The 12,758-nt window shown below is 35.7% G+C and overlaps 1 protein-coding gene across 2 annotated transcripts in view; it reads left to right on the forward strand.

Moving 5' to 3' along the window:
• Positions 1–12,758, forward strand: part of AEBP2 (AE binding protein 2) — a 63,191-nt gene that overhangs the window by 36,532 nt on the left and 13,901 nt on the right. For both annotated transcript variants that reach the window (XM_032855112.1, XM_032855113.1), the window contains exon 4: positions 8,486–8,672. In XM_032855112.1, coding sequence (XP_032711003.1) covers positions 8,486–8,672 — 187 coding nt within the window. The remainder of the gene's footprint in view (positions 1–8,485; positions 8,673–12,758) is intronic.

Here is a 12,758-nt window from a genome sequence, read left to right on the forward strand (position 1 = left end):
GGAGCTAATGGAAATTCCTAGAAGCTATTTCACTAGTTCAAAGAGTAGATGTACAGGCTTGCTTTTGATAGGTATTATTAAATCCCTCTCCAGAAAACCTGGTGTTTCTCCAGTCTTCCTGAAGCTTGGCAATAATTACTGACACTAATAATTGGCATTGTTTTATCTTTGCCCATTTGCCAAGCACATTTTTTTGATTACTAGCAAGATTTGAATATCTTTACATGTTCTGGCTATTGGTATTTTTTTCTCTAAATTGATTATTTGCTTGATTTGCCCTTTCTTCTATTGGATTTTTTTTTTCCCTGAATTATATAAACCTTAATATTAAGTGTACATATTTCCTGCATGTAATAGATATTTTGTCTGGCTTGTCATTTCTCATAAACTTTTGTTTGTTCTGCCATCAAGAAGTTTCTGTGTAGTGATATTACCATATATTTCTACATATATACATGTAGACATGTGCAGTGTAAACACAATGTAAATATATATTTTTTATAAATATATTTATATATTTGCATTACTCTTTCCTGTATTTTTGTGTTAAAATGTTTTATTTATTTATTTATTTAGAGAGTACGAGCAGGAGGAGGGGCACAGGGAGAGGGAGAGAGAGAATCCCAAGCAGACCCCATACTGAGCATGGAGTTTGTTTTGGGGCTTGATCTCATGACCCCGGAATCATGACCTGAGCCGAAATCAAGTCAGATGCTAACTGACTGAACCACTCAGGCACCCCGATTTTGTTATTTTTAGAGTGGAAATCTTGTTAACATGCTCATCTTTATTAAGTAGAATAGACATCATTTCGCTGCTGTGATAGGAGTTAAATATTTTCCCCATTATAACATGTTTTTCTTGACTTTTTATGGTGTTATTTGAAAGGCAGAATTTTTAAACTTAATTTTGAAATAATTTCAACTTCCAAAGATGGAAAACTCATATATTTTTTGTGTCACACACAAGTGTATAAATTCCATATACCCTAAACCCAAATCACCGATTATTATTTTGCTACATTTGCATTTGTTCAGATCCATCTATCCATCCATCATTTGTCTCTCCATCTGTCTTCCTTCCTACCTCAATCTCTCCCTCTTTTTTTCCTTCCCTACCTACCTACATACACACACACACACGCACATCCATTTTTTGGAAAACATTGGAGAGGAACAGAATCCCTAAGTACTTCAGTGAGAAGTTCCTAAGAACAAGGATATTCATTTACATAACCTTAGCATCATTATCAAGACCCAGAAATTTAAAACTGATGCTATTAGCTATTGAAGTTGCACTAAGTCCCAGTAATGTCCTTTTATAGTAGTATTTTTTCCTCTGCTTAGAATCCAGTTGGGGATCATGCATTGCATTTAGTTTTCATGACTCCTTTAATCTTAATGTCACTTTTTTAAAAAATCTTTTTATTTTTTATTTTTTTTTTTATCTTTTATGTCACTGATAGTTTTGAAGAATATAAACCTTTTTTTTTTTTAAATTTTGTATATTCCCCATTTGGGTTTGTTTGGTGTTTTTGTAATGATCACATTCAGTTTATGCATTTTTGGAGAAAATAGAACAAAATTCTCACTGTGTCACTTTAAGGAATACCTGATGAGAATTTGTTCCATCATAGATGATGTTAACCTAGATCACTTGATGAAGGTGGAATTTGCTTTCATATGTATCATATGAAAATAATTGATCATATTAGCTCATTATGAAATTTTAGATTTGTAAAATCAGCATACTCCTAAAATGTAAATATAGCTTCTTTGCCACGGGTTTTTGTTTTATCTTTGATAAAGTGCAACGATTATTCCTGGATAAGATTTCCCCATCCCTATGTTTACTTTGTCAGGTATATATACCTCTGCCTTATATATACATTTAGGGTTTGTGGGAAGGGGAGTTGCTGCTGCCATTTTGTTAAATGTAGTGAAACATTTTAATTGTTAAGGGTTTGGAAAACATTACATGTTTTGGGATCCCTGGCTGGCTCAGTTGGTAGAAGGGGTAGGACTCTTGATCTTGGGGTTGTAAATTGGAACTCCATATTGGGTGTAGAGATTACTTAAAATCTTTAAGAGAGAAAAAATTACATGTGTTTACAGTAGTAGGGCATGAGAATATTTTAAACTATTTCTTGGTCTTTTTTTTTTCCCTTTTCAGTTTTCATTCTTGTTAGTTATCTGGTGTTGAGCTTTATGATAGCTAAGTGCCTTTAACCCTACCATGCTTAGGAATACATATGTTACTTAACTGAGGAAAAGAAAAAGTAGTTATATACAATGTGTTTGGTGATTGTTTTGATTGCCTTACTTAATTGCTAATGAGACATTGGTTTGTCTTGGTAGATTTGTATATGTTAGAAATTACACAGTTGTGTTTTTTAGTAGGTAAGCTTATTAATATGTACTTTTACTTTGCACACACATTTCTCCCCTACTCCAGTATTTCTCTTTACTTTGAACATAGTACAGTCATCTGCTTGTCTTGGGTTAATTTATTTATTGTAACTTTTCCTCAGCAGTTAGTCTGTAGTTCAGCGTGATTGATTCCGTTCATGATACATACTTGAATAACTTCTCATTGCGTTGGAGTAGTGCTTGAAAAACTCAGACTTTCAAGATTGATACCTTAAATAGCCTATCTTTTTAGGTGTTTTTGGAATCAAGATCCTGGCCTAAACTGTTGATAAAGAAAAAAGAGATTTTATCAAACCAGACTTAAACTATGATATCCTTACAGTTGTATAAACAGGCTAATTCTGGTAATTGGTTATGTAGTGAATGATACTGTTATTGCATCATTCACTGTGATGGATGATGAAATAATTTCCTTCTCTTATTCCTTTATGACCTGTTTTGTAGTAGTAGTTGATGCTGGTAATTTTATTTATTTTTTTGTTTATTATAGTGCCTGAGGGGGCCCCCTTCCCCTGCCAGCTCCGATGCTGATTATTTTTAAGTCATTTGCTTTCCCCCACCCCCCGCCCAACTTTTTGGGCTAAATTGACAAATAAAATCTTTTGATTTTCAACAGACCTTCTGTGTAGTAACACAAAGCTTTAAAAACCCTGTGGTGCTATCGGTCTTTAATTTGTCTTTGACATTTTGTATGTTTGTGGGTCTGTGTATTTGAAGCTCTCCTGTTCCCTACCATTGGCAGCCAGTGTTTAGGATGTTCCTGCTGACCAAACATGATATTTGACTATAAATAAGAATAATAACTGCAGTGATCATCATGATTCTAAAAGACAAAAAATTATTCCCTTTCTTCCCCCAAAAGAAAAACAAATTGGTCACCATTGGAGGCTAATAAATACTACTCTATCTTCTGTGAAGCTGATGTTTTCTGCTCTGTTTCAGTAGTAGCGCCTTCTAGATTTTCATGTTACTTATAGGACTATCTGAATAAGACAGTACTAGCAAAGATAGTCTCAGTATTACTACAGTCGAATACATTTGGGGAAAAAAAAATAAAAAACAAAACCGATTCCATGTTTCACATTTTAGAACAGCTACTTGACCACAACCGTAGCCAACATAGAATATTTCAGTGGATTTCGGGGATAGATCATTTAAAACATTTGGTGTCCAACAACCAGATTTTTCCCCTGTTGTTGAAATCAGAACCTCAGAGTGGTGGCTTGAATTCAGGGGTCATTGTATGTGTTGGTGAAAACATGAATATTGGAACATTAAAATCACAGTCTACATCATGAGATGCTCATGTTGAGAGGAATGAAAGGCCATTTGAGGCAATAGCTCAAATGTCTCTACCTTGTTCTCTGTGATATATACCTAATGAGTGGAATATTCATTAAATGGTGCTTAAAATTATTTTCTCTTCTAGGGGAAAAGAATTTGTATTTAAGTGAAATGTGTGTAATTCTCTTTTTTTTTTAAATTAAGATTTTATTTATTTATTTGACAGAGAGAGAGAGAGAGATCACAAGAAGAGAGGCAGGCAGAGGCGGGGGAGGGGGAAGCAGGCTCCCTGCTGAGCAGAGAGCCCAATGAGGGGCTCCATGCCAGGACCCTGAGATCATGACCTGAGCTTAAGGCAGAGGCTTAACCCACTGAGCCACCCAGTCGCCCCTGTTCTTTTTTTTTTTTTTTTTAAAGTACTTTTCTCATTCTAAATTCTCATTGTACTGTGTGTTTTTTTTTTTAAATTGATGATTCTTGATGGATGGTTAAAATCAAAGTTAAAACTTTTTCTTTTTTTTTTAAGATTTTATTTATTTATTTGACAGACAGAGATCACAAGCAGGCAGAGAGGCAGGCAGAGAGAGAGGAGGAAGCAGGTTCCCTGCCGAGCAGAGAGCCCGATACGGGGCTCGATCCCAGGATCCTGGGATCATGACCTGAGCCGAAGGCAGAGGCTTTAACCCACTGAGCCACCCAGGCGCCCCTAAAACTGTTTTCTGTTAGAATTCTCAATATTAATTTCCAGAACACTGAAGCATCACTGATTAAAATACACTTGTGATATTTACTCAGTTCTAGATGCTGTCGGGGCTATTCGTTGAAGTATTAAAGGATTCTGGGATAAAATGAATCTGCTAGCCTACAATTAAGGGTATTCTGGGTGGAGTTATGTCATAGAGTCACAGGTCCTTCAGAATTTAAAACTGAGGCTTGGATCTGAACTGTCATCTCTGCCTTAATTGTGGTTAAATAGGTAGTCTAAAGTTTGAAATACGGAGTTTTTGTTTGAATAACTAATATTCAACTGGCAATTCCAGGGCAAAGATTGCCTTACGTTGTTGTATTCCTTAAATCATCTGACACAAGGGCCCAAAGGACAATATATGTTTTTTAAATAGGTGTTAGGAAATATAGGGAATACCTTCTAAAATTGAAAAGTAAGAACAATAAATACTGTATGCCTTTATTCTATGGAAGTATTGTATAGTAGAAATATGTGTCAACCAAATAGTTCATTTTAAATTTTACAGTGCTTCACTAAAATAATTGAAATAGATGAAAATAATTTACATAGTACATTTGGCTTAACCCATTATATTATTATTTTTAACATCTTAGCAGTTTACAAAGTTAATGAATTTTTTTTTTTTTTTACTTTGTGGGGTACTGAATCTTCAAAATTCAGTGTGTATTTTATTATTTTATATTTTTAAAATATTTTATTTATTTATTTTGAAAGAGAATATCCACAAGTGAGGGGGAGGGGCAGAGGAAGAGGAAGAAGCAGACTCCCCTACAGAGCAGGGAGTTGATCTCAGGGCCCCAGGATCATGACCTGAGCCAAAGGCGGATGCTTAACTGACAAGCCACCCAGGTGCCCCCATTGTGTATTTGATATTTAAAATTCTTCACAATTTGGAATAGCCACATTTCAAGTGCTCAACAAGTATATGTGTCCAATGCCTAAAATGTATTGAACAGTGTAAAGCTAACCCATTAGGGTGATTTTACTTAAGTATTCTCCATTCAGATGTTAAACATTTCATCTTTATTTAGATTTCACAAAATTTGCAATTGGAGAGGTAGATTCACATACCAAGCTGTTCCTGATATACTTAAAAAAGTTTTTCAGTAGTGAAATTGAGGAACAGGTTTCAATTGAAACTTAAAATGGAAGGGCTGGTCTTACTGTTGTAGTAAAAAAAAAATTCCTTTAAAAAAATTAAATGGTTATTAAGGAAATACAAATAAAAACTGCAATGACTTACTACTGCTTCATACTCAATAGGATGATTTTAATAAAATAAACTGAAAATAACAAGTGTTGGCAAGGATGTGGAGCTAGCTGTATGGTTATATAACATTGTGAATGCACTAAAGACCACTGAGTTATATGAATTTCACCTCAATTAATAAAATTTAAATAAAATTAAAGTTTTGTTTCTTGGTTACAGTAGTCTTAAAGTGTTAAGTGGCAGCATTTGGCTGGTGACTTTTGTAGTGGATAGTGTTCTATTGGTAGTCTATAGGAGATGGAAATTTTTAAAGCACTGTTTTTTTCTTGGAACTCAAAATATACATAGTAAATTTTTAAATTCTGAGAATTCAGTAGCCATTAGGTGCTAAACTTCTCATTTCAAAATCTGTGGCTGAACATTCTTGATGCAGGCTCTTTGACGACCATGCTATTGATAGGGTCATTGTAAGAATTAAATGAAATACTGATTTTAAAGCACTGGACATGGCTGGTTGATCCTTTTCAGGGTTCCCATAGCTTTCTGTCCCTTACCCCTGAATGTAGTTTTTTGAAGTTGTCATTTCATATGTCTTCTGACCAGATGAAAGCTCTTTAAGGGTGGGAACTTAAGTGTAAGTTATCCTTATACTTGCAGCATCTTACAGAACACATAGAATAGATGAATGAACTAAAACCCTGACTCATTCTGCCTCTTAGTGTGCCCCTTAGAATGGGCAAAGATTTTTATTAGTAATGCTGAGTACCATTAGAGCCCATAAAATGTCTCTTGTCTATCAAAATAAATAGAATAATTATGAATGGCACTGTATAAGGATCTTGCTGCAAAATGTTTCAGCCAGCATCAGTTTTATCAGAATCTGTTAAGTGGCTTAGTTCTTCAGATATATTTAGAAATAGCTCTGATTCATAAGGTGCTTCTGGATATATGTACACACACACACACACACACACACACACGTATATTCTTACCTTCAGAATGCATGGAGAAAGGATGAATTGGGTTAAGTATCTAGATAAGCAGTGAAAGTGTCAAGACATCCTCAAAGGAAGATGAGCTTTTTTATATTTTTATTTTATTATTTTATTTTTTTTAAGATGAGCTTTTTTTTTTTTTTTTAAGATTTTATTTATTTATTTGACAGATCACAAGTAGGCAGAGGCAGGCAGAGAGAGACAGGGAAGCAGGCTCCCCGCTGAGCAGAGAGCCTGATGCAGGGCTCGAGATCATGACCTGAGCCGAAGACAGAGGCTTTAACCCACTCAGCCACCCAGGTGCCCCTAAGATGAGCTTTTTTAAAGTTGGGTAGATTTGAGGGACTTTGTGAATAACAGTATAATCTCTACTCTCTACTAACAGAGCTATATTGCATTTTTAGAAGTTTAAAATGGTAAATAAAGGTACCTGCATTGAAAGAAAGAGCCTGGAAACATGTAGATTTTTTGTGGTATTATCTAGATAAACTCTAATAATCAGTTGAACCACCTAGGAGTAATGTGATGGATTTATTTGGTATTCAGCACGACAGATTTGCATGCTTGGAGTTCGGTGGTTAAGTCAGAAGTGAAGTGAATTGGATGAGTTACTACTAGAAAAGCCACCAGAAATCCAACTGTGGATTTTGCTGTTTGGAGAGCATTTTGAAAATGGCGTTTGTTTTAATTAGTAACATTTATTTGTTAGAAGTCACACACTTGTACTATAGCTAACTTGTGTATTATAATTTTAGTGATATTCAAACATTCTGCATTCATTGTGGGAGTAGCAGCTCTGCCAGGTGACTTGGGTAGTTAACCTTTTGTTTTCTCAATCTGGCAAGTGCAGAAGGCTAAAGAGGCAATATTTAATGGAACTTACACAGAGTTGCATAAGACCAACCTGGGCATAAGTCTTCTCAGCAGCTGGATCTAGTAGTTTAAAATTCAGTATCACTGTATACCTTCCCTATCTGTTAAAACAGTGTAGAACAGTAGGGTGGCTGCTGAAGGTCTTGAAGGTAGTATGTATCATTAAGATAAAAATGATTTTGAAAATCTAGGAGTCCTAAGTAATTGTTAGGATATCTAACTCTCCTCCACCCCCCCACCCCACTAAGCCTAATTTATTTATTTGAGAGAGAGAGCGCATGTGTGTGGAGGCGGGGTAGGAGGGGGAGAGAGAGAATGCCAAGCTGAGAGGGGAGCTGACACAGCTTGATCCCACTACCCATGAGGTCATGAGCCACCCAGGCACCCCAGGATATTGAATTCTTTGATTTAAAAATAACTTAGTGGGATGCCTGGGTGGCTCAGTTGGTTGAGTTTCTGTCATTGGCTCAGGTTGTGATCCCAGGGTCCTGGGTTTGAGTGCTGCATAGGGCTCCTTGTTCAGTGTGGAACCTGTTTCTCCCTCCCTCCCTTCCTTCCTCCCTCCCTCCCTCCCCCGCCCCTCTCTCTGACAAATAAATAAAATCTTTAAAAAAACATAAACTTATCATTTCTCTTAGGAAAGTGATAAATTGAAAATCAGATTTTTCCTGGGAAGAATATCTCACTATTTTTGTCTTGTGTAGAGCAGGAAGAGCAGTAAACTGGAGAGTTGTGAGACTATGGAGTTTTCTTTTCTAGCCTTGCTACTGCCTAGTGTGTATTATACTGGGCAATTTATAAAAAGAAAGGATGTAGTAGTCTCTCATGATTCCTATCTGGAGGTTCTGTAGTGTTATGGATTTACCTCTGAAAATACAGAGTACTCATTCATATTATACTTCTCTCCTACATGGTATCCCTGACATACTTTTTTATTTTTATTTAGTGTGTTGTTGGTGGCTGCAATGCCAGCTTTGCTTCTCAGGGAGGGCTAGCTCGCCATGTACCCACACACTTCAGTCAGCAGAACTCCTCAAAAGTTTCTAGCCAGCCAAAGGCCAAAGAAGAATCTCCTTCTAAAGCTGGGATGAACAAAAGGAGAAAATTAAAGAACAAAAGACGACGCTCATTACGTAAGTGTTTCACTAAAAATCTGTGTGTATATTAGATAGGTTTTGTTTGTATCTTGGGCATTCATGCAATTTGAGTTTTACTGTTCTTTAACTCTGCTTGTGTATTTTTGTTAACAGTAATAAACAGATAGGATCCCTTGAGTGTCAGTGTGAGAATTCAGTGCGATAGATGTTTTATTTTAGTGGTTAAGGGAGGATAAGTATTTGTGGCCTTAGAATATAAAATCTGTATAGAATTCCAATTTGAGAGCCCCTTTGATTCTGTTCTAAAATAAGAAAATTTAAAATATGGCAGTGTTGGTATTTTAGGAAAATTTGAACATGTTAAAAGTAATGTTAAAAGTAATGTTAAAAGTAATAATGAAGTAAAAGTAATTGGTCTACTCCAAAGTGGTATGTGTGAATAGCAAAAACTATTTGTAGTGTATGTCTTAGTACTTAAGTCTCTCTCTTATGTGCTCAATTACCAGGTTATGAAATGTATCCTCAATATTTAGGATAGAACACAAGATGATAAGACTTATCAAATGTGGGGAGTAGGAATTGACTTAGAACTTACCAGAGCCTAGCACTGGCCCTGGTTCTTAATGTCAGCTGGCTAGCTAAATATGTCCTAAATAAAGAACTGTGATAGACTCCAGCTGTCATTGAAAGGGAGTCCATTTGAGGGATGAACTAGAAAGAAAAAAACAGATTGCGCCATATTCTCCTTTCTGTTGGCATTTGATTAGCGTATGGAAGAGACTCCAGACACTAATCCAGATTAGGAGATTTTTCTCTAAAATGTTAACATTTTTTTGTTACTACAGAGCTACAGTGGACAAGTAACAAATCATTGGTGACAAACTTTTCCAAACTCTTGTTTCTTGTTGAAATAAACATGTACTTTTCAAAGTTGGCTGCTGAATTTAGGTTATGGATCATTTTCCTTTCACCTTCCATTTATAAAAACAGCAATGACATTTGTTTATTTTACTTGACTATTTGGGTAGCTTGTAATCACACACAGCAAATTGCTAAATATATATTACAGTATTCAAAACTGAGAATAACTTTTCTACCTATTCCACTTAATAGCCTCATTATTTTCTTCTCAGTGTATACATAGTAATCATTTAAACTTACTGACTTTTTCACAACATTTGCTTGGTAATATCTATACAATTTGCTAGTTTTCTTAAAAAGAACAGTTCAGTTAAATATCCAGTCCTCACTTAGGAATGGAGGGACCGATGGCTTGCAAGTCTATAGCTTCTTTTGAGAATGTTTTTTCAATATTAATAAAACGGGCTATGTGATAGGGAGAGTTGTGGAGAGGGAGATCTTGTGGTGGGTGAAAAAAAACTTTTTGTTTCCTGTTTTATAGAGGAGAATGAGGATAATCCTGAATAAGAACTTTAAAAGATCCAAGATCTTTCATTGTGAGCAGCCACTATTAAGTCCTGTGATTTTCATGGCAGAGCTTCTGCCATTGCAGCCTATTCCTTCCTTAAAAATACACAAGTCTGTAGCAGTGTACTAAAATCACTTTGATAGTACCTTCTTCATGTAATTCAGAGAGGTCATTTTCACTGAACTGGGTGAAAAATACATTAACAAATAGAACTGTAGCTTAAGTCATTTTCTGTTTGATAGAATTTTTAAAATTTATTTTAAAGCTTTTCTCTTTTGACATACTTGAAAGTAAAGTGGAAAGAATAATACAATAAATACTTGTATATCTTTCATTTAGAGAGTATGCCATATTTGGTTTATCTCCCTACATATATACCCTTTTTTGGTCCTGATTCCAACATACAAGATTGCGTCTCCTATGATTAATACCGTTCTTGGGGAGTTACCCATAATACCATACCAAAAGGTTAAAAAGAAATAAAGTAATATGTATAATTTTGAGCCATAGTCTCTGTTTTTGTGGTCTCCAAAGGCTTTTGATTGTATAGCTCATCAGTTAAAAAAAAATGCTTGAGCACACAATCCCAACATCTGTGCTTATATAGTGCACACAGGTAATGCTGCTGATACACATTATAAAGCAATTACCAAGAAGGGTATATTGAAAAACACTGAGATGAAAAACAAAAGTAGTGAGATAGTATTTTCTTCCCTCAACCTAATGGATCATGACACAGACGTGCTTTGGAGATTATTGTTGTTGTTACTCTGTTTTCTATAAGTGCTTATCCTGCTCAGGAAAAAGCATATTTGGAGAACATGGACAGAGTAGCTAGAGTATACTTTTTCCCCCCAGTAGGCACAAATCTGGTAGGAAGGGGGTTTGTTTTTCCTTATGATTTTTTTTCTTCCCCATAAATGTCAAATTTTTTTTTTCTGATTTACTGTTGCATTCTTTGTCTGTGGGTTCTGCTAGTTTATTACTTGCTGTTTTGCTTACTTCTTTTGAAGAAAAGTCCAGTGAAAAAATAGCTATTTATTAAGTATGCCATCTGGTGAAAACCGTTCCCACCAAAGCGCTGCTGGATTTGTGTAGATGTTCTGAGAACTCCATGATTAGTAGAGGCAAATCCACTTTACACAGTAAACCAGAGTACTGTGATAAATCAGAGTACTGTGATAAATCAGCATATATGTAGTTCAGAAAATACTGAACCAGGAAATCAGGCCATTTCATTTATTGTCAATAAAATTTAATTCTTAATTACAGATGATCTTGAAAATTTTCATGTATTAGTAAGCTCCACAGTTGTAAAATAAGAAAATTTTCATTTTCCTTATTTTGAGCAACATTCTTTTTTAAATTTTTTTTATTTTTTAAAGATTTTACTTATTTATTTGACAGAGATCACAAGTAGGCAGAGAGGCAGGCAGAGAGAGAGGGGGAGGCAGGCTTCCTGCTGAGCAGAGAGCCCGATGAGGGGCTCCATCCCAGGACCCTGAGATCATGACCTGAGCCAAAGGCAGAGGCTTAACCCACTGAGCCACCCAGGTGCCCCTTGAGCAACATTCTTATTAGGAATAAAAGTGGCACAATTTATAATACTTGTGGGATGAAAATAGAAATTTAAAAAATGTTCTTACCAAATTAAATCTTTAATGTATAGTTTTGTTGTGGTTAACACTAAGATTGCTTACTCCAGGTTTGTGAGCTTATTATTTTATTTTATTATTAAAAAAATATATTATTTATTTACTTGACACAGAGAGAGAGAGACATTGAGAGAGGAAATACAAGCAGAGGTAGTGGGAGAGGGAGCAGGGAGCCCGATGCAGGGCGCGATCCCAGGACCCTGGGACCATGACCTGAGCTAAAGGCAGACACTTAATGGCTAAGCCACCCAGGCACCCCTTGAGCTTATTTTAAAAAGTAGTATAAGGTTATTAATATGAACTGCTTTGTTAAAGCATTTTTTCATATGCATTTGTTTTACTTAATCATAGTCTATAGCTGTTGTGTCTCCATTTCACAAATAAGGAAATAGGCTAAGCAGATTAAGCAGTTTGCCTGAAGTCACACAGTTAGTAACTGGTGGAGCTGGGAGTTAGAAAGAATTTTGGCATAATTGTTGGCACTGAAAACTATATTTATAATTTCCCTGGATTGTTGTTAGAGTAGTTTTTTTTTCTTTAAATATTCATTTATTTATTTGAGAGAGATGAAGGGAGAGCGAATCCCAAGCAGACTCCCTGCTAAGTGTGGAGCTGTTGTGGGGCTTGATCTTAGGACACTGAGATCAGGACCTGAGCCAAAACTGAGTCGGATACTCAGCCATCTGTACCACCTAGGCGCCCCAGAAGAGTTACTTATAATCAAGAAAATACTTGTCCAAAACTCCAAAATAACATTACAGGTTTGCCAAGTTTGGGAAAAAAAATTTTTTTTTAATCTCTATACCCAACATGGGGTTCAAACTCATGGCCCTGAGATTAAGAGCCCTATGCTCCTCCAGCTGAGCCAGTCAAGTGCCCCAGGTTTGGAAAATTTTTGATTTTGTGTTAATACAGAATATTCATGACATGTATTTTAGATGCTTGGTTGTGGTGCATTGGATCTCAATATAGTGATAGATGGGGAATTCATCAGATTGTTGAAAATACAGGACTGGTGCTCAAAAGAGGCACTGAAGT

Source organism: Lontra canadensis, unplaced genomic scaffold, assembly GCF_010015895.1.
Source record: "Lontra canadensis isolate GAN:19392208 unplaced genomic scaffold, GSC_riverotter_1.0 scaffold9, whole genome shotgun sequence".
NCBI classification, from domain to species: domain Eukaryota; kingdom Metazoa; phylum Chordata; class Mammalia; order Carnivora; family Mustelidae; genus Lontra; species Lontra canadensis.